The sequence below is a fragment of the Pleurodeles waltl genome, chromosome 10 (assembly GCF_031143425.1).
Source record: "Pleurodeles waltl isolate 20211129_DDA chromosome 10, aPleWal1.hap1.20221129, whole genome shotgun sequence".
Classification (NCBI taxonomy): Eukaryota; Metazoa; Chordata; class Amphibia; order Caudata; family Salamandridae; genus Pleurodeles; species Pleurodeles waltl.
Window position 1 is genome coordinate 323,990,643 of NC_090449.1, and position 20,203 is coordinate 324,010,845.

Below are 20,203 nucleotides of genomic sequence, written 5' to 3' on the forward strand. Positions count from 1 at the left end.
AAATGACGTCCGCCAACATACCGTCGCCGTGGCTACCAGCTGCCCACTCGCATTATGACCATAGACGGAATTCCGCCAGAAGGCTGGCAGAATACCGTTGACGGTCATGGTGGTAAGGTGACGCTACTGCCAGCAACAGCGCCACGCCAACAAAACACCGCCTACCGTATCATGAGCCATGATACGGCCTGGCGTTGTTTTGCTGGCGGATGTTGCTGCTGGCAGCAGCGCCGCATCCAGTCTCCTGCCGGAGGACCCCCTGCAAGCAGGTAAGTCGGGTTCTCCGGCAGGAGAGGGAGAGGGTGGTGGTGGTGGTGGTGTGTGCATGTATGGGGGGGTTGTGTGTCTGTTTTTGTATGCGTGCATGCGGGTGTGAGTCGTGTGGAATGTGTGCGTGAATGACTGAATGCAAGTATGTTGTTTGTTGCGAATGCGTGTGTGTGACAATGTATGATAGTGTGTGTTGCAGTGTGTGGATATGTATGTGTGCATGCGTGGGTGGATGTGGGTATGAGTGTGTGTTGCAGTGTGTATGTGTGCGCATGTGGGTGTGTAAATGTGCAGGAGGGGGTCGGTGGGGGAGGACTCTGGCGAGGGGGTGGGGGAGACACCTATCAGTGCCAGGGAAAGATTTCCCTGGCACTGATAGTGCCTACCGCCATTGTTTTCTTGGCGGTACGCTTGCCACGAAAACCATGGCGGTAGGTGGGGTCATAATCTCGAGGGTGGGATTGTGACGGCTACCTGCCTGGAGACCGAAGTCTCCAGCCCACCGGATGTTACCACCCTGGCGGGCTGAGTGGTACAATGCCGGTTAATGTCATAATTTGGGAAAAGGTACCGCCAGCCTGTTGGCAGTACCTTTCCCCAAATTACCACCGTCTGCCAGGGTTGTAATGAGGGCCTATATCTAGCTACCCTTCCTCTCTCCTCTGCAAACGGATTTCTAGGGACAGGACTTTGCCTTTCAGGTCCCTAATTACCCACACCAGTCGTCACTGTACTTCATGGCTCTGCGCTCCTGGCGTGGAAAGTCATGCAGAGTAACTAGGGGTGGTGTGCCACAGTGGCGCCTATATAGGTGCCAGGGATGTCACTCCCTGCGCAGGCGACGCAGAGGGAGCCATTCAATGACACCTACCAGACCACAGGGTACAGCTCATGAAAATTCTTCCGGATCCAGTCTGATACCTGAGAGAATCCTAAGGTAAGGAATCTGCAGCTACATACAGTCTCTACCAGAAAAGGCATTAAAGAAGGTAAGTAACTTGTTCTTTAGGCCGTGATGTGTGGCTGTCTTTCTTGAAAGTTGGATGCCATCACCAATCTTGATTCTTAGCCAGGTATTATTAGTATATAGTATTTGTGCTGTGTGCAGCAGATGTTGGGATATTCCCCATCTCTGTAGTTTGGACCAGAGAAGGTAGTAAGGGACACAGTCAAATACTGCCTTGAAGTTGATGAAGCATACATAGTGATTGTTGCTTTAGAAATTTTGCTCCATGATTCGGGCCAGAGCCATGATATTAGTAGAGGCCCCTGTGCCATGAGTGAAGCTGGTTTGATTTAATGGAATTGTGCTGTGCTCAGAGGACCAAATGGTTAATTCCTCAAGTACCTGGGAAGCAAAATACTTTGCTTCATTGTCAAGTAGGTCTATTAAGTGATAGTTTACGGGATTTGATCTATCGCCCCCTCCTTTAAAAATCTGAATATTGATGGAATATCTCCAGGAATCGGTGATGACTTGTTCTTAATTATGTAGTAGTCAATGTCTCTGACAAGTAACTTGTGTTCATCTGGTGGGTCGCTCGAGGGATGCAGTTAGGGCCTGGTTCTCCATCTTGACGTCCTTGTTTAATTATTTTCTTGACTTGAGATTGAGTTAGCATTATTGTTCTGAATGCTGAAATATGATTGGCTACAAGAGGTGAGAGTGTACCACAAGGATTATGATTATCATAGACTAGGTCTACAGGGTCATCATTGCTTCCTCTTGTCCAATTATTGAAGAGCGAGCCCTGAAAGCCTATGTTGGAGGATTGTTTTTTATTTTTATATATAGATTTGTTTGAACTTGATGCCTCATGGTTCCCAGACTGGTCTCCTACTGGGAAGTTGAGGTGTTCAGTGAGAAAAGCCACCGAGGGGGCCTCAGGTATGTTGGTTATTAATCGAATGGAGTGCTTTATTGATACTGTTCGTAGCCTTCCAGAGCTCTTTGAAATTGATTTCTTACTTGGATAGAAGACTTTTGCTCAGAAATCTTCCTCCAATGTTTTCTTCTCATTCTAGAGGAAGCTCCTGTAGAATTTACTGAGTAGATGGACTTATAAAGCTTGTTCAGAGTTGTTAGGGAACTTCCTCAACATCCTCAATATCTGATTTAGATTTTTCTTTGGCAGATTGATGACTGGTGTCATCTTTTTAAATTATGAATTTAAACTGGCCTCTCTTTGATCAGGAATCCTGGCTTGGTGCTAAAAACAGCTAGCATTCATATGTAGTAGTTGTTCTGTGAGCAGTGTCCATTTTTCCAGGGTGTTGAGGTCCTGCGTTTGGCAGGATGCCAGAGTTTGCACCTCTGTGGCCTCAATATTGAGGTCCTGCGTTTGGCAGGATTCCAGAGTTTGCACCTCTGTGGCCTCAATATTAGTAACTTAGTTGTCTATTTTCTTGAAATGTACAGAATACACGGTGCTTGGTAACTCATTTTCTGAGCAATGCAGTGGTAGATCAATATTCAACTTGATTATTTGTGGGAAATTATTACTTTCCAACCTCGCTTCAGTCTCAAAAGATACAACGTAAAAATAATAAGGTGGCTATTGTAGTCAAGAATGGTGCAGTTGGTAGTTTTGTATGGGGCTGTAAATAGTCCAGGAGATTTATCTGACTTATTTAACTCCTTCTAGAAAAAGGTGGGTGCCCCCCATGTTTTATTACCTGACAGTGATGTGACATCGGATAAATCATTTGCTAAAAGGAAGATCATATGATAGATATTATCTGAAAGTTACAGATCCTAATTACTTTAAGGAAGTTCACTTTAAGGTTGTTAAAGCCGCTTATACCATATGGCTTAATATCCGTAGACTATTTAATGCGTCTATTATTAATCAGCATCTGAGATTGTCGGACCAGTTTGTCGTACTGGGCATTTTTCATGGTACCATACAGTTAATTCAAATATCTACTTATATGGAATTATTTTATGGAAATGTTATCTAAAGATATTAGTCTCAAGCATTTCAACTTTTTAAACATGGTTACGTACGTGTTCAAGGGATGAAATCTTCATCTGAATTTTATGACTTTATCTGTTCTCTAAATGTCTTATCTTTTCAGATGTCAAATAGTCTGAGATAGAATGTATAAAGATCCCTTCAGAAAAGATGCTCTGCGCACATAAACTTCTACACAATACTTTAAAAATTTCCAGTCTCAAATTACATCAGTTCAAAGTTGTCACATAACTATATTATACACCCACTTGAATATTTAGGAAGAAAAAGATGCCAGAATCTAATGGCCAAGTTATGGATTATCTGATGCAGATGAACTGCATATGATGGCTGAGTGCCAGAAATTTAAGTATTTTGGTATTGATGTAAATGCACAATGAAATTACGGTTATTATCACTGTGAAATGTATCATATTGCGGATGAATGGGAATATTCCTTATTTAATTGTATTAACAATCTACATTTCAAGAACTGTTGCCTATATATGTATTGCCCCAAACTGGAAAAACTCAATACTGCCTCCTATTGGAAAAAGTTGGAATCTGATATGTCATTGTTTGAAGCATGCTAAACGCATGTTTTCATCCTTTAGCCTTGCCCTTTGGTTAGCAATCATCAATTGCCTCCAGGGCAGGTACTCACATGTGTTGTGCAATAGAGTGGTGGCCACCTTGCCAGCTATACCGTAGTACATATGGTCAACCCTACAAACTCAAATGAGATGGCTAGGCCCCAGCAAAGTACTCTATAGATGTAGGCCTGGACACTGCAACTCACTGGGTAGTTCAGACAGATGAGCATGGTACTTGGGTGCCATGCTTGGATTCACTCCACTGGCTTTTCTAACAATATCCTACAAACCTTAAAGGACATGATCCTTGATGGCTCTAGGTTCTTAGGAGCAAAGGCGAACTTGGCCCTAGAACGATTTAGGGAGAGAAAGGCTACTGCATGCTGCCTGAGACTAGCTGTGCCTGTTTGGCAGGTTCCCCAACAATTCAGCCTTTTTTGAGGCTTTTGGAGGAGATACCAAGAGTGGCAATTCCTTTTCAGGTAGAGGCAGAAATCGCCAACCAGCATCCAAGCCCACCAAGGGCACCAATCTACCCAAACACCAGCCCACACCTCCCACAGCTGCTGCAAAAAAACACTTGAAAATGCTCACCCTGCCACTCGTTCTTTCTGCCCTCGATCCAGGATGATGGTGGCTATAGGCACATACTTTCACATCCCTGCAATACCAAATAAGTTACCTGTGGTTTCAGGTAGGCTAAGAGCACATTGAATTTTCTGTGCTTCCCTTTCGCCTTACCAGTGCAGAGCAGGTGATAACAAAGATGTTGGTGGTGGTACAGCACGTGTGGAGGTTGGAAATATCAGTCTTCCCTTATCTTTATGACTGGTTGCTAAAGGCGGGTTCACCTCAATCAGTTGTAAACCACCTCTATACGATGCCTGACTTGTTGACATGGTTGGACTTTTCCACCAATGTGCTGAAGTCGCACTTAACTCTGTCACAACATCCCATATTTTGGAGTCATCCTGGATATGGAGCTTTTCTGGTGTCTCAACGAGTACAGGCCATTTAGGCTATGATCCTGATGTTTAAACCCTTTACCTGGATCTCAGTGAGAGTGACTCTGAGGCTTCTTTTCCTCCTGCATTCTGCTTGTGGACAACAACTGGTGACACATGCAGGTTCTGCAGCGGGATCTGAAGTTTCAGTGGGCTCAGCCCCATTGGAACTTGTGAGATACCACCCAGCTGTTGGAGGAGACTGCAAAAGAATTGTAATGGTGGCTGCTCAACCGCCATTGGATCGCAGGCAGACCCCTTACCCTATCCCACCAAGAGCTAACAGTTTTGGCAGGTGCTGGGTTTGAGAGATAGAGATCAGGAGTATGTTCTCCAGCGGAGGCTTGCCTCCTTGAGCTTACTGGAGTTGCAAGCAATTTGCTTGACATGGAAGGCGTTCCTTCCATCCATTGGGGGAAATAGGGACACGTTTGCACTGACAACGACCACCATGTGGTACTGCAGCTAAGAGAGCCGCATGAGGTCTGGGTCAGGAGGCTCTACAACTATGGAAGTGGCTGAGCACAAGGTCAACTATGTCATCACACCAGTTACCCAGCTCCTGGCAGGATCTTTAAATGTCATGGCGGACGAGCTCAGCTGACGTTGTCTAGCAGGTCACAAACAACTGTTATAATCAGAGGTGGTACAGGGCTTCTTCCAACAATGGTGAGAACCCTAGCTCGATCTCATCAGCACTTCAGGGAATGTGGAGTGACATCAGTGGATCACCCCTCATCTATTGGCACAGGAAGTGACATTACTGGATTTCTCGTCATCCATCTGTGCAGAAAGTGGTTTCCCACCAAAACAGTCTTTAAAAAAAAAAAAAAAAAAGCCAATCAAGAGGACCTAATCTCCCATCACCAACCAGCACGAAAAGTGACCTCATTGCATGTCCCATCATCTTACTGCGCAGAAAATGACATTGCTGAATTTACCATCATCCATCTGTTCAAGAAATAACATTACTGGTTTCCTGCCCACAGCACTCTGCGCTCCTTCCCCCTCCTAGAGCCTACTTAATGGCAGCTGCAGCAGGCATTCCAAAGGCAATCCTAACTGCGCCTGTTCGTGCCTGGACCATGCCCAGCACCAGTATTGCAGGTTCTTCACCTATCTACTGCCACCCCATGATCCTCCATGCTTTCACTGGACCTCACAACATGGAAGAGGCATCCACATGCATCTCCTGCAAGTTCTCATGCACTCTTCCACACTTCATACCCTCCACTCATATGCCAAAAGAACACCACTCGCTCACACTCACACAAATCAGCCACCTGCTCACACTTTCCCCTTCAGCTGTCCGCTCAAGCTCACACAGACCAAACACCACCCACACAACTCGCCACTCTCATGCATGCTCCCAAACACCTGCTCGCTCACCAAACATGCCATGAAGATATGAGACCTACTGCATGATGATGCTTCAGACCTGCCTGCTCTTCCTCACAGGGACACAGCTAAACCCAACCTCTGCACCAGATATCACTACAACCATTCCTGATGGCTACAGGAGTGCCACTCAAGACAGTCACAACAAGCCCAGGGGTGGAGTCACCATCATATTTAAAAATACCATTAGCTGCACACCCTACACGTACACCCTCACAAGCTACATGGATCACTTCATGTTCAAGGTACTCATCATGGACAACTTTTGCCTGAGCGAAACCCTTGTTTGCAGGCCACCAGCACCCAGAACTAATTTTGGCAGTAACATTAAGGACTTTGTCGCATCCCTCAGTGTCAGCACCTTCATCCTCCTCCGAGACCTTAACTTTCAACTAGCAGACTACACCAACCTAAACTCTGCGGCCCTCCTAAAAAAATAAACCTTGGCCTCACCCATTACGTAATTGAACCAACCCTCACAGGTTGGAAATTTTCTCCTCAATGAGCAACTTCACAGTCGACAAGCCAACCACTGTGATCAGGACAGACCATGCCCTTTTCACTTTCAGCATACCCATTCTGCACCACCACAGATCTACCACCACCGTAACTGCCTGCAACTGGACAAGCATCACAGAAGAGGAGTGGGCTTCTGCCCCTTAATGCGCTCTGGCCTTAGCACACAAGCACTTTGTCCAATGGCATGAAGAACCTCAAAAGCTAGATCACCACGTGTTGCGACCCTGACTCCCCTTAAGAGCCACCCAACAGCATGAGCCTGACCACAGGTTGGTTGGTACAGAGAGGGACCCAGGCTGATGAAACGTTCCTGCAAGCAACTGGAGCGCAAATGAAGAACAAGTCAAGACAACACAAGAAAAGACATGTTCAAATCATCCCTTAGATGCTACCACCAGCAGATACTGAACACCAAGCACACAGTTTGTGCAGATCACTTCAACGCCAACAACAGCAAGGAAAACTTTATCATCAAAGATTTCACCGCACCTCCTGCCACCTCCAGTAGCATCACCCCCCCACAAGACCTTTGCAGCAAACCCTCTGAATTTTTCTGTAATAAAATCACCTCCAAATACAGCATCTTCAACCCTCAACTGGACCCCACTCACTGTCACAACTCAACTTCCTATCTTGGTGTCACCACCATCTGAATCACTTCTAGCATGAAGACTATCCACTCTGGAGTCCATAAATGACCCTTGCATCCACCACACCCTCACCACTCCTATGGATCACCTAAGCACTAACACCCACTCATTCAGCCTTCATTCTCCTGGACCGCTCTGTAGCATTTAGCACTGTCTCACACCCCATCATAATGGGGGGGCCTGCACAAGATTGGCCTCCAAAGAACCGCTCTACACTGGTTCTGCTCCTTTTTAACTGATAGAATACAAGCTGTCAACCTGCCACCCTACTCCCCGAAAGCCCGCAAACTTCTGTGGAGTGCTTCAGTGTCCAAGGCTCAGCAACATCCTCCTCACTGTGTACATGATCCCTCTGGTCAACATCATCCCTGCCCAGAACATCCTCTCCGACACCATGTAACTTATACACTACCTCTTGGTTGGAAATCACATGATACAAGTTCACCACCTGCATGACTGAAGTCGCCAACTGGATGAAAGCCAAATGAAGTAGTGAACTTTGGCAAGAAACCTCCCCATGGGACTTCAGTTAGCATCTGGCAGAACTGGAACCCACATCCGCACCAGGAACCTCAAAATAATCAGCTGGAAATGACTGCATAAATCAACACTGTCACTACATCCTACTTTCACACCCTGAAGAGTCTGAGGAAGATGTTCAAATGGCTCCCAAGCAACACTAGAAAAACGAACTCATGCCCTAGTCTCCGGCCAGTTGGACTACGGAAACACTCTAGGGTGGGGTCACCAATCAACTCACTAGAAGACTATGAACAATCCATAACTCTGCGGCCAGTCTCATCCTCAACCCGCAAGCATAACTCATCACACCACACCTCGGACGACACCACACATCGGAGAGCTCCACTGGCTCCTGGTGCACAAGAGTTCTCATTTTAAACTCCTCAGTCACACATTCAAGGCACTACGCAATTAAGGCCCGCCTACCTGAACAGTCATATCTCCTTCCACCAAGCGCCAAGACAATTCTGCTCCACGGGACTCCTGCACGCACATAACCCACACATACACAGAACCAGATTAGGAGGACTGACATTCTCATGATTAGCTCATAAAGCTGGGAACGGCCTTCCATCCTACAACAGAGCCGCCTTCTCTCTTCTTGAATTCCACAAGAAGCTGAAGACATGACTTTTCAGTTAACCATCCTACCACTGACAGGGCTTAGGCGCACAAACCTGCTCAGTGCCAGAATAACCTTGTGGGTGATATTTTGTTTTGTAAATGCATATAACATCATCTTGACCCGAAGAGGTCCCTCAATTTTTACCTCAGTCTGACCAGAAACTATCAGTTGGATGATCAACTTTTTGTGCCCTTTCTTTGCAGCGAAAAAATTGAAAAGGAGTGCAAAAAAGAACTGTTAGATCTGACAGCCTTAGGGTGGCACTCTCAACTTTTTGCCTGCCTCCCTCCACTTTTTGACACTGTTTTTGCTGGTTTTAGGGTTCTGCACACTTTACCACTGCTAAACAGTGCTAAATTGCAGATGCTCTCTCCCTTAAAACATGGTGACATTGGCTCATACTCTATTGGCTTATTTAATTTACTTGTAAGTCCCCAGTAAAGTGCACAACATGTGCCCAGGGCCTGTAGATTAAATGCTACTAGTGGGCCTGCAGCACTGAGTGTGCAACCCACATATGTAGCTCCTTAACCATGCCTCAGGCCTGCCAGTGCAAGGCCTGTGTGTGCAGTCACACTGCCTCTTCGACTTGGCATTTAAAAGTACTTGCCAGGCCTTAAACTCCCCTTTTTCTACATGTAAGTCACCCCTAAGATAGGCCCTAGGTAAGCCATAGGGCAGGGTGCTATGTAGGTAAAAGGCAGGACATGTACCCTCATATACTTTTACAGCTACCCTCATATACTGTTTGAGTGGTAGATGCTGATCTGAAAGGTGTAACAAGGTCATATTTAGTATGGCCAGAATGGTAATAGAAAATCTTGCTGGCTGGTGAAGTTGGATTTAATATTACTAACTTAAAAATGCCACTTTTAGAAAGTGAGCATTTCTCTGCACTTAAATCCTTCTGTGACTTACAATCCATGTCTGGCTGGGTTTAATTGACAGCTCCCTTGTGCATTTCACTCAGACAACTCCAAAAAAAGGGTGCTCAGTCACACCTACACACATCTGCATACTGAATGGGTCTTCCTGGGCTGGAATGGTGGAGGGCCTAGCACATACATGTCAAAGGACAGTGGCCTGGCCTCACACAGTGGACTGACAAACCCCCTACTGGGACCCTGGCAGACAGTATTGAACTGAAAGGGGGCCTTGTGCACTTCTAAGCCACTCTTTGAAGTCTCTCCCACTTCAAAGGCACATTTGGGCATTTAAACCGGGTCTCTGACCTTACCAACTGAGACACTTCTTGACAAGATACCTTCTGGGAAAGAAGCTCTGAACCAGAACCTGCAACCTCCCAAGAGAAGCTGCCTGGTTGCCCAAAGGACTCACCTGGACTGCTTTGCTGTAAAGGACTGCTGCCTTGCTGATGCTTTGCTGGCCTCTGGGTCTGCTAAGAAGTGCTCTCCAAGGGCTTGGATAGAGCTTGCCTCCTGTTGCTGAAGTCTCAGGGCCAAAAAGACTTCACCTTCTGTAAAGAAATCCTTGTGCGCCAAAAATCCGATGCACAGCCTGCACCGCAATGAGAAAATCACCGCACAGCCGAACCGGAATGACACAGCCCGATTTTCCGAGTGAAGATCGATGCAGTGCCTGTGTTCTGACTGGAAATTTGCCGCACAGTCCACTGGATCGACGCCGAACCGGAACAACGCCGCATGACTCTCAGACAGAGAGTCGACGCTGCGCCTTCCGTGCAACAGAAAATCTGACGCAACATGCTTCTGGAACGACGCATGGCTGTGACTTGACCCCCACACTCCCAGGATTTCCACACCGTCCCTGGGTGCAACAAAGAGCCCCGCACCTCAGTGAGGAACCTGGGCCGCATGTCGACGAAACGACGCAAGTCCTCTGTTGCTGGAAAAGAAACAACGCATCATCTGTGGGCGCCGGAAAATCCGACGTACACCCTTTTTTTCCACGTTACCTCCTCCTCTGCAATCCCTGTGCATGTAATTTTTAACGCACTGCAGGTACTTCGACAAACCAAGTATTAACTGTTTATTTCTTATCTAAAGACTATTTTACAACTGTTGAAATTCATATTTCAACTTGTACTTATTGCGAATCTTGATCGCTTTGACCTTATTTTTACCAGATAAATATTCTATATTTTTCTAAATCGGTGAGGTGTATTTTTGTGGTGTTTATACTGTGTTATTGCATGATTTATTGCACAAATACTTTACACATTCCCTTCTAAGTTAAGCCTGTCTGCTCAGTGCCAAGCTACCAGAGGGTGGGCACAGGATAATTTGGAGAATGTGTGACTTACCCTGACTAGAGAGAGGGTCCTTGCTTGGACAGGGGATAACCGGACTGCCAACCAAAGACCCCATTTCTAACATTGGTGATCAAAGGTGAGGATAGGACTTGTATTTGTGCAGTGACATACAGTAGCTATGTGTACACTACCTACTCACAGTTGAAGGTCAACTTGAGTTTTTTTAAATCTTTTTCTGCAATTTTGTTTTTCAATCTGACATTTTAACTTAATTCAACATGTCTCTAGCTGGGTCTCAAGCAGGAGCTGAAGAGTTTGACCTAGCCAAGCTGGATGCATACACTGTCAACCAGCTGAAGGGGTTCTGCAAGGGGATGGGAGTTCCTACCGGGGGTGCCTCCAGAAAGGAGGAATACCATAAGACAATGAGGGCCTGGGCAGAATCCCTTTCACAAGAGAAAGTTGAGGAGGAGGAGCCAGAGGATGGCACGTCAGACGATTTTTTGCCAGCAGTGGGGGATGTTACCCCTGGAATTGTGCCCCCTGCTAAACCAGGTAGCAGTGTCTCTAGCCATGGCCTGACCGCAGAGGAAAGGAGGGAGGAGAAGAGAATTTCAACTGCAGTTGGCAAGATTAAAATCGGAAGAGAAAAAAGCAGAGAGAGAAGCTGAGAGAGTTTTGGCTGAAAAGAAACTTTTGTTGGCTCATGAACTGAGTATCAAAGTGCTGGATATCAAGGCGAGGCAGTCTGAGTCCAGCAGTGATGGTGGCAGCATACACGAGGGACCTGCTGGGGAAAAGGTTTGTATACCCTAAAATGTGGTACCATGTTATGTGGTGGGCGATGACATTGATAGGTGGTTGGCTGCTTATGAAGTTGCACTAAGAGCTCATGGGGTTTCTGAAGGGCAATGGGGGGGCAGCCTTGTGGTGGTGGTATGTATCAGTTGTGGGGAGGGACACACTACTTGCATTGGATCCAAGGGATCAAAAAACATATGCGCGTATGAAAACCGCTTTACTTGCCAAGGTTGGGCTGACCCTGAGAAGTACCATCAGAGGTTCATGGACAACACCAAACTCTCCGCACAGAACTGGGTAGACTTTTTGTTGATTTCTCCAGTAAGGTACTGAAAGGAAGGGTGCTGGGCAGTAAAGTAGATGACTATTTGGGGGTTATGTAATTTGATCCTGAAAGAGCATATGTTCAGTGTTTGCTTTACAGAGTTGCATCAGCACCTATGTGGCAGTAAGCGGACTGGTCCTAGAAAGCTTGCTGAGGAGGTGGACCTCTGGGTTAGCACCAGTGTCCAAGAAGGTACCTGGGGGGACACCCACAAAGGTGGTCAGGGTTCCCACCAGAAGAAAGAGGGGGGGTGAGAAAAACTTAAAAATAAGGAGTTCTCAAAACGCCCCCAAAACAATTCCTGGGGGGTTGGGGGTTGGGGGGGTGGGGGAGAGATGGTAACCAGTCCCCGCCTGAATCTGAGGAGAAGCCAGGGTACTTCGATAAACAGAAAGGGAAATTTATACCTAAATGCTTCGAGTGCTTCAGGCATGAACACTCCAAGGGTGACTCCCAGTGTTCCAAGAGGGCACAGCCCACCACTGGAGGGTAGACACCTGGGTTGGCTAGTGTAACGTTTGGGGGGAGATGGTCCCAGTTAGCTTTGGGGAACAGATAAAGGTAATACTAGTGTCCCTGGGAGAAGAGGAAATGGTGCCAAAAACCCACATGCCTGCCAATACTTCTAAGTATAGGCAGTGGCTCACCATTAATGGGCAAAGGGTGAAGGCTCTGGGTGTCACAGGAGCGAGTATGACTACTGTCAGGGGTCAGTTGGTGTCAGCAGAGCAGGTCATCCCTAGTAAATTCCACCAGGTCATCCAGGTCATATTCGCTGACAATTGCGAGAGCCACCTACCGGTAGCTCTGGTTCCCTTTGAGTGAGATGGTCTCTGGTACGCTAAATGTAGCTGTTAGTCCTGCAATGCCTGTATATTGTCTGTTAGGTAGTGACAATGAGCATACTACCTGGAAGGAGGTGGAGCTCAAGTCCCACCTGGAGATGTTAGGTTTGCCTGAATGGGTGTGCATGACCACACGGTCCCTGGCTGCCTGGGAAGGGAGTCAAGGCCATCTGGAGCCTGGAACAATGGCCCAGACCGCTGCACAGAGGAATGGGCAAGGGTGCAGTAAACTGGCCTCAGAAGTTCCTGCGGTGGTTGACGGGGCTCCAGAAGAGGAGGCCCCTGAGTCAACTGGGGAAGACATTGCTGCCCTGGGTAACCTGCCTGAGCTTGCCAGTTGGCGAGTAGAGGGTTGGCCAATCAGGGAGGAATTCTGCCAAGTGCAGAAAGAGTGCCCCACTCTTGAGGGTCTGAGGCAACAGGCCTCAGCCCAAGCAGCAGGTGAAGCCTCTGGCGATCACCACATATATGGGCAGAATGATCTCCTCTACAGTGAGCCTAAGGTACCGGCCGCTGGGGCAGCACGTGTGCTGGTGGTCCCTCAGTGTTACCGGGCCTTCCTACTGGGCCTGGCTCATGACATCCCCCTGGTGGGACATTTGGGGCAAGACAAGACCTTTGCCAGGCTTGTCACCCACTTCTATTGGCCATGAATGCGGGTAGCCTCAGATGCCTTCTGTAGGTCCTGTCCAACCTGCCAGGCTAGTGGGAAGACAGGGAAAAGGCTCCAGGCCCCCGTGTTCCCGCTCCCCGTCATTGCCACCACCTTTGAAAGGGTTGGCATCAACGTTATTGGTCCCTTGGACCCCAAAATCGCCCTAGGCAACAGGTTTATCCTGGTTTTGGTGGACCATGCCACCCTCTATCCAGAGGCAATCCCTCTAAGGACAGTGACTGCACCAGTGGTGACCAGAGCTCTAATGGGGATATTTACCTGTGTGGGGTTCCCAAAGAATGTTGTGTCTGACAGAGGCACAAACTTCATGTCAGCATACATGAAGTCCATGTGGGATGAGTGTGGGGTAACCTACCAGTTTACCACCCCTTTCCATCCTCAAACCAATGGGCTTGTTGAAAGGTTCAACAAGACCCTGAAGGGCATGATCACTGACCTGTCTGAGGCCATGAGGCGTAAGTGGGGCGTCCTCTTGCCAAGCCTTCTCTTTGCTTACAGGGAGGTGCCCCAGAAAGGGGTGGGGTTCAGCCCCTTTGAACTTCTGTATGGATACCCTGTCAGGGGACCACTAAGCATCGTCAAGGAGAGATGGGAGAGAGGTCCCAAGAAACCTCCCCAGGATGTGGTCAGTTACATGTTGGCCCTCCGCAACCAGATGCAGCGCTTCCGGAAACAGGCCAAGAGCAACCTCGAGGCCAGTCAAGAGGTGATAAAGGGAATGGTATGACCAGAAGGCCACCCTGGTAGAATTCTCCCCTGGAGACAAAGTATGGGTGATGGAGCCAGTAGAGCCTAGACATCTCCAGCACCGCTGGACTGGCCCGTTCGAAGTCAAGGAGCGAAAGGGGGAGGCCACTTACCTAGTGGACCTGAAGACCCCCAGAAACCCCGTACTGAAGCCTCATTTTGAGAGGTTTGAGGTCAGCATGCTTCTAGTGACAGATTAGGGTATAGGAGAGGAGAGTGAGCCTCTCCCCAACCTCGTGCCTGCCAAGGAAGGTGATGGGTCAGTGGAGGGTGTTAATCTCTCTGACTCTAGATCAGAGAGGAGACTGCTATGAGTTGTTGGAGCAGTTCTTCCCTTTTCTCCCTCACGCCTGGGCTCACACACTTTTTTACACGATATTGACACAGGAGACTGTCCACCTGTAAAGAATAAAATTTGCAGTGTGTCAGATAAAGTGAGGTCCAGCATCAAGGATGAAGTTGCAAGATGCTGGCTCTTGGGGTGATAGAGAAGTCCAGCAGTCCCTGGTCCAGCCCAGTGGTGTTGGTTCCCAAGGCTGCTTCTCCTGGTGCCAAGCCAGAACTTAGGTTCTGCGTGGACTACTGAGGTCTCAACTCTGTCACAAAGACAAATGCTCACCCCATCGCCCAAGCTGATGAGCTCGCAGACAGGCTAGGTGCTGCCAATTTCCTTAGTACCTTTGACCTCACGTCAGGGTACTGGCAGATCACCTTGACTGAAGGGGCTCCAGAGAGATCTGCGTTTTCTACCCCTGAGGGCCATTACCAGTTCAGAGTAACGCCCTTTGGATTGAAAAATGCCCCAGCTACCTCCCAACGGTTGGTTAACAGGGTCCTAGCTGGCAAGGATGCCTTCTGCGCAGCCTACCTAGACGACATTGCCATCTGTAGTTCCAGCTGGGAGGAACACCTGCTTCAGGCCCTGCAACAGGCAGGCCTGACCATAAAGGCCAGTAAGTGCCAGATTAGGCAGGGTTCCGTGGTGTACTTAGGATACCGAGTAGGTGGTGGCAAGGTGCAGCCCCTCCAGGCCAAGATTGAAACTATCAAGGCCTGGCAACCACCTAGAACTCAAACAGAGGTGAGGGCCTTCTTAGGACTCACTGGATATTACAGCAGATTTTTTAAAGGATATGGCACCATAGTAGCCCCCTTACCAGAACTGACATCCAAGAAACAACCTAGGTTGGTGAATTGGACATAGGTGTGTCAGAAAGCCTTTGACTCCCTGAAGGAAGCCTTGTGCACGGCCCTCGTGCTTCAGGGACATGACTACTCCAGAGATTTCATTGTGCAGGCAGATGCTTCAGAGCATGGCAAAGAGGTGGTCCTAGCACAGCTGAATGAGGAGGGACTAGACCAGGCAGTAGTCTTTATTAGCAGAAGATTATTACCACGGTAACAGAGGTGGACTGCTATTGAGAGAGAAGCATTTACTGTGGTCTGGGCATGGAAGAAGCTGAGACCATACCTGTTTGAGACTCACTTCTGGGTTCAGACAGACCACGTGCCCCTCAGATAGCTCATGCAAAAGAGGGGCAAAAATCCTAAATTCTTGAGGCGGTCCATTCCCTACGGGGATGGACTTTACGGGGCAGCATTGCCCAGGGGTTGACCACGCCAACGCTGATGGTCTCTCCAGATACTTCTGCCTTAGCGATGAGAGCTCCCAGGAGGTTGAGTAGCTCTCCCCACTTTCAGCTGGGGAGAACCCATGTTAGACCTGACACCCTTAGGGTAGTCACCCTCAACTTTTAGCTTCCTCCCTCCACTTTTTGACACTGTTTTTTGCTGGTTTTAGGACTCTGTGCACTTTACCACCGCTAACCAGTGCTAAAGTGCATATGCTGTCTCCCTTAAAACATGGTGACATTGGCTCATACCCAATTGGCTTATTTAATTTACTTGTAAGTCCCCTGTAAAGTGCACTAAATGTGCCCATGGCCTGTAGATTAAATGCATCTAGTGGGGCTGCAGCACTGATTGTGCCACCCACATAAGGCACCTTTGGGTATTTAAACCGGGTCTCTGACCCTACCAACTCAGACACTTCTTGACAAGATACCTCCTGGGAAAGAAACTCTGAACCAGAACCTGCAACCTGCCAAGAGAAGCTGCCTGGCTGCCCAAAGGACTCACCTGGACTGCTTTGCTGTAAAGGACTGCTGCCTTGCTGTTGCCCTGCTGCCTTGCTGGCCTCTGGCTCTGCTGAGAAGTGCTCTCCAAGGGCTTGGATAGAGCTTGCCTCCTGTTGCTGAAGTCTTGGGGCCAAAAAGACTTCACCTTCTGCAAAGAAATCCTTGTGCGCCGATAATTCGACATACAGCCTTCTGGAAATGATGTACAGCCTGCACCATGACGAGAAAATCGCCGCACAGCCGAACGAGAACGACGCAGCCCGACTTTCCGAGTGAAGATTGACGCATCGCCTGCATTGCAATCTGAAATTCGCCGCACAGCCCACTGGATCGACGCAAAGCCGAGCTGCAATGATGCAGCATGACTCTCGGATGGAGAATCAACGCCGCGCCTGCCGTGCAACAGAAAATCCGACGCAACACGCTAGTGGAATGACACAAGGCTGTGACTTCGCCCTGAACGCCCAGGATTTCCACCCAGGGAGCAACGAAGATCCCTGCTCCTCAGTGAGGAACCCGGACCGCACGTCGCAGAAACAACGCAATTGCCATTGCAGGGCATATGTGTGCATTTACACTGCCACTTCGACTTGGCATTTAAAAGCACTTGCCAAGCCTTAAATTCCCCTTTTTCTTCATATGTCACCCCTAAGGTAGGCCCTAAGTAAGCCATAAGTCAGGTTGCTATGTAGGTAAAAGGCAGGACATGTACCTGTGTAGTTTATATATGTCCTAGTAGTGTACAACTCCTAAAAAAAAAAATTATACTGTGAGGCCTGCTCCTTTCATAGGCTAGCATTAGGACTACCCTCATATACTGTTTGAGTGGTAGATTCTGATCTGAAAGGAGCAACAAGGTCATATTTAGTAAGGCCAGAATGGTAATCTAAAAATCCTGCTGACTGGTGAAGTTGGATTTAATATTACTATCTTAGAAATGCCACTTTTAGAAAGTGAGCATTTCTCTTCTGTGCCTTACGATCCACGTCTGGCTGGGGTAGTTGACAGCTCCCTTGTGCATTTCACTCAGACAACCCCAAATACAGGATGCTCAGTCACACCTGCACACATCTGCATACTGAATAGGTCTTCCTAGGCCGGGACGGTGGAGGGCCTGACACTTACATGTCAAAGGACAGTGGTCTGGCCTCACACAGTGGTCTGCCAAACCCTCTACTGGAACCCTGGCAGACAGGATGGAACTGAAAGGGGACCTTGTGCACTTCTAAGCCACTCTTTCACGTCTCCCCCACTTCAAAGGCACCTTTGGGTATTTAAACCGGGTCTCTGACCCTACCAACTCAGACACTTCTTGACAAGATACCTCCTGGGAAAGAAACTCTGAACCAGAACCTGCAACCTGCCAAGAGAAGCTGCCTGGCTGCCCAAAGGACTCACCTGGACTGCTTTGCTGTAAAGGACTGCTGCCTTGCTGTTGCCCTGCTGCCTTGCTGGCCTCTGGCTCTGCTGAGAAGTGCTCTCCAAGGGCTTGGATAGAGCTTGCCTCCTGTTGCTGAAGTCTTGGGGCCAAAAAGACTTCACCTTCTGCAAAGAAATCCTTGTGCGCCGATAATTCGACATACAGCCTTCTGGAAATGATGTACAGCCTGCACCATGACGAGAAAATCGCCGCACAGCCGAACGAGAACGACGCAGCCCGACTTTCCGAGTGAAGATTGACGCATCGCCTGCATTGCAATCTGAAATTCGCCGCACAGCCCACTGGATCGACGCAAAGCCGAGCTGCAATGATGCAGCATGACTCTCGGATGGAGAATCAACGCCGCGCCTGCCGTGCAACAGAAAATCCGACGCAACACGCTAGTGGAATGACACAAGGCTGTGACTTCGCCCTGAACGCCCAGGATTTCCACCCAGGGAGCAACGAAGATCCCTGCTCCTCAGTGAGGAACCCGGACCGCACGTCGCAGAAACAACGCAATTCCCGTGTTGCGGGAAAAGAAACGACGCATCGCTGTGGGTGCCGGAAAAGCCGACACACACCCTCTCTTTTTCCATGCAACCTCCTCCTCTGCGATCCCCGTGTGTGTAATTTTTGACGCACACCAGGTACTTTGACAAACCAAGCATTAACTGTTAATTTCTTATCTAAAGACTATTTTACAACTCTTGAAATTCATGTTTCAAATTGTACTTATTGCAAATCTTGATCGTTTTGACCTTATTTTAACCAGATAAATATTCTATATTTTTCTAAACCTGTGAGGTGTATTTTTGTGGTGTTTATACTGTGTTATTGCATGATTTATTGCACAAATACTTTACACATTGCCTTCTACGTTAAGCTCGACTGCTCAGTGCCAAGCTACCAGAGGGTGGGTACAGGATAATTTGGATTATGTGTGACTTACCCTGATTAAAGAGGGGGTCCTTGCTTGGAAAGGGGGTAACCTGACTGCCAACCAAAGACCCCATTTCTAACAAGAACCATTTCTGGATAGATAGTTCTGCTTTAAGATCAACTATAGGCTAACCATGAAGCAAGCCCCAGAAGTCTTGTACACTAATTTCACCAGAGAAAAGACCACAACTGTTGTGCTGGCATGTAGTAAGCTAGCTTCAAACATCTGTAACTGCTACGTGGGTGTCCTGTGACACTCTTTCACAAAGGCGTTACAGCCAGTCCAGCGGAAGGGACAATTTGATCCATCTTTCCTGTAGGATTTCCTAATCTGAGTCATTCCATAAACCTACCACTAGGGGAGGTGCTGCTTTGGTATCTATTCAAAAGGTGCAGAAATTATAAGTAAGGGGGGTCTCTATCAGAAGATCTTGTTACTTAACTTTGGTAATGCCTTTTCTGGTTCACTAGTTGCCACTGGTCCAAGCAAACCCCCTTAACTTGGTTGTAAGCCCAGTTAGATAATTCTGCTCTAGCCCCAAACTGTACAATCTGTCAACTTTGAACACAACTGCGTTCTTTGCTATGGTAAAGAAAATTTTAAATCCATTTTGCTGAAAATATGTAAGTGCTGATCTTGTTTCCACTGTTAGCCTTTAATTACGTGTTCAAGATCCAGATTCACCTTTTCTTGATGGGAGACACCCTTATGAACATCTGTAGCTCACATCTGATGTACGCTTTGCATATACTGCAGTGTTCCAGTGGCCCACAATTTGCTTGAGTGATGGCCTTATTTTTTACTTGTTCATTGCTATGCTGTAAGTAATAATGATCACTTTACCTAAGTAATGCAGTTTTTGTCTTTGTCAAAATTAGGTTTTATTCTCTTTGCGAGGAGCATGAACCGACTATCCTCCTGATAAAGACATCTGAAAAAGAGGTGTGTGTGTAATAAGGATCTAGGAGGTATTTGGTGCCTTTTTGTGGGAAAATTGTTCTAACGTTGTTTCTCGTACAGGTCTGTGGAGCTTTTCTGTCAACTGCCTGGGAACAGCGGAAAAAGGGTGCTAACCAGTTGTTCTTCTTTGGTACGGGCGAGTGTTTTGTGTTCAGGGTAAGTGTTTTCATTCACTGATTTGATACACTGCTGTGTAGAAAAGGATTGCGGAACAGATAACAAAAATGCTTAACAGTGTTGCGCTTGGGTTGAGAGAGTGGTTAAGATGAAGACCCCTTATTTTCAGGTACACAGGGTTTACAGTGAATGGGGAAAATGACTTTAGTTGATTTTAATTTAGGCACTCTTGGGCAAGATGTTTCACATTTGGATTATGTTTTTAGCACAGATAAGGTGATGATAAATCCTGGCCCTCTCCTATTCACAGGCTGCAGGTACCATGTCAACTAAACTCCACATTGGAAGAAATACAGATAGGTAAAGTAGTGGTCTGACTAACTTCTTTTGCCTTGGTTGGAGAAATACACTGATTTAAGGAACATTTTCCTCCCAAAGACCTGATAAGCCAACTTATATGGGG

The 20,203-nt window shown here is 47.6% G+C and overlaps 1 protein-coding gene across 4 annotated transcripts in view; it reads left to right on the forward strand.

Moving 5' to 3' along the window:
- TBC1D24 (TBC1 domain family member 24) overlaps nucleotides 1-20,203 on the forward strand; it is a 556,519-nt gene that overhangs the window by 439,429 nt on the left and 96,887 nt on the right. For all 4 annotated transcript variants that reach the window (XM_069210513.1, XM_069210508.1, XM_069210509.1 and 1 more), the window contains 2 exons: nucleotides 19,542-19,605; nucleotides 19,684-19,779. In XM_069210513.1, the coding sequence (XP_069066614.1) occupies nucleotides 19,542-19,605; nucleotides 19,684-19,779 (160 nt within the window). The remainder of the gene's footprint in view (nucleotides 1-19,541; nucleotides 19,606-19,683; nucleotides 19,780-20,203) is intronic.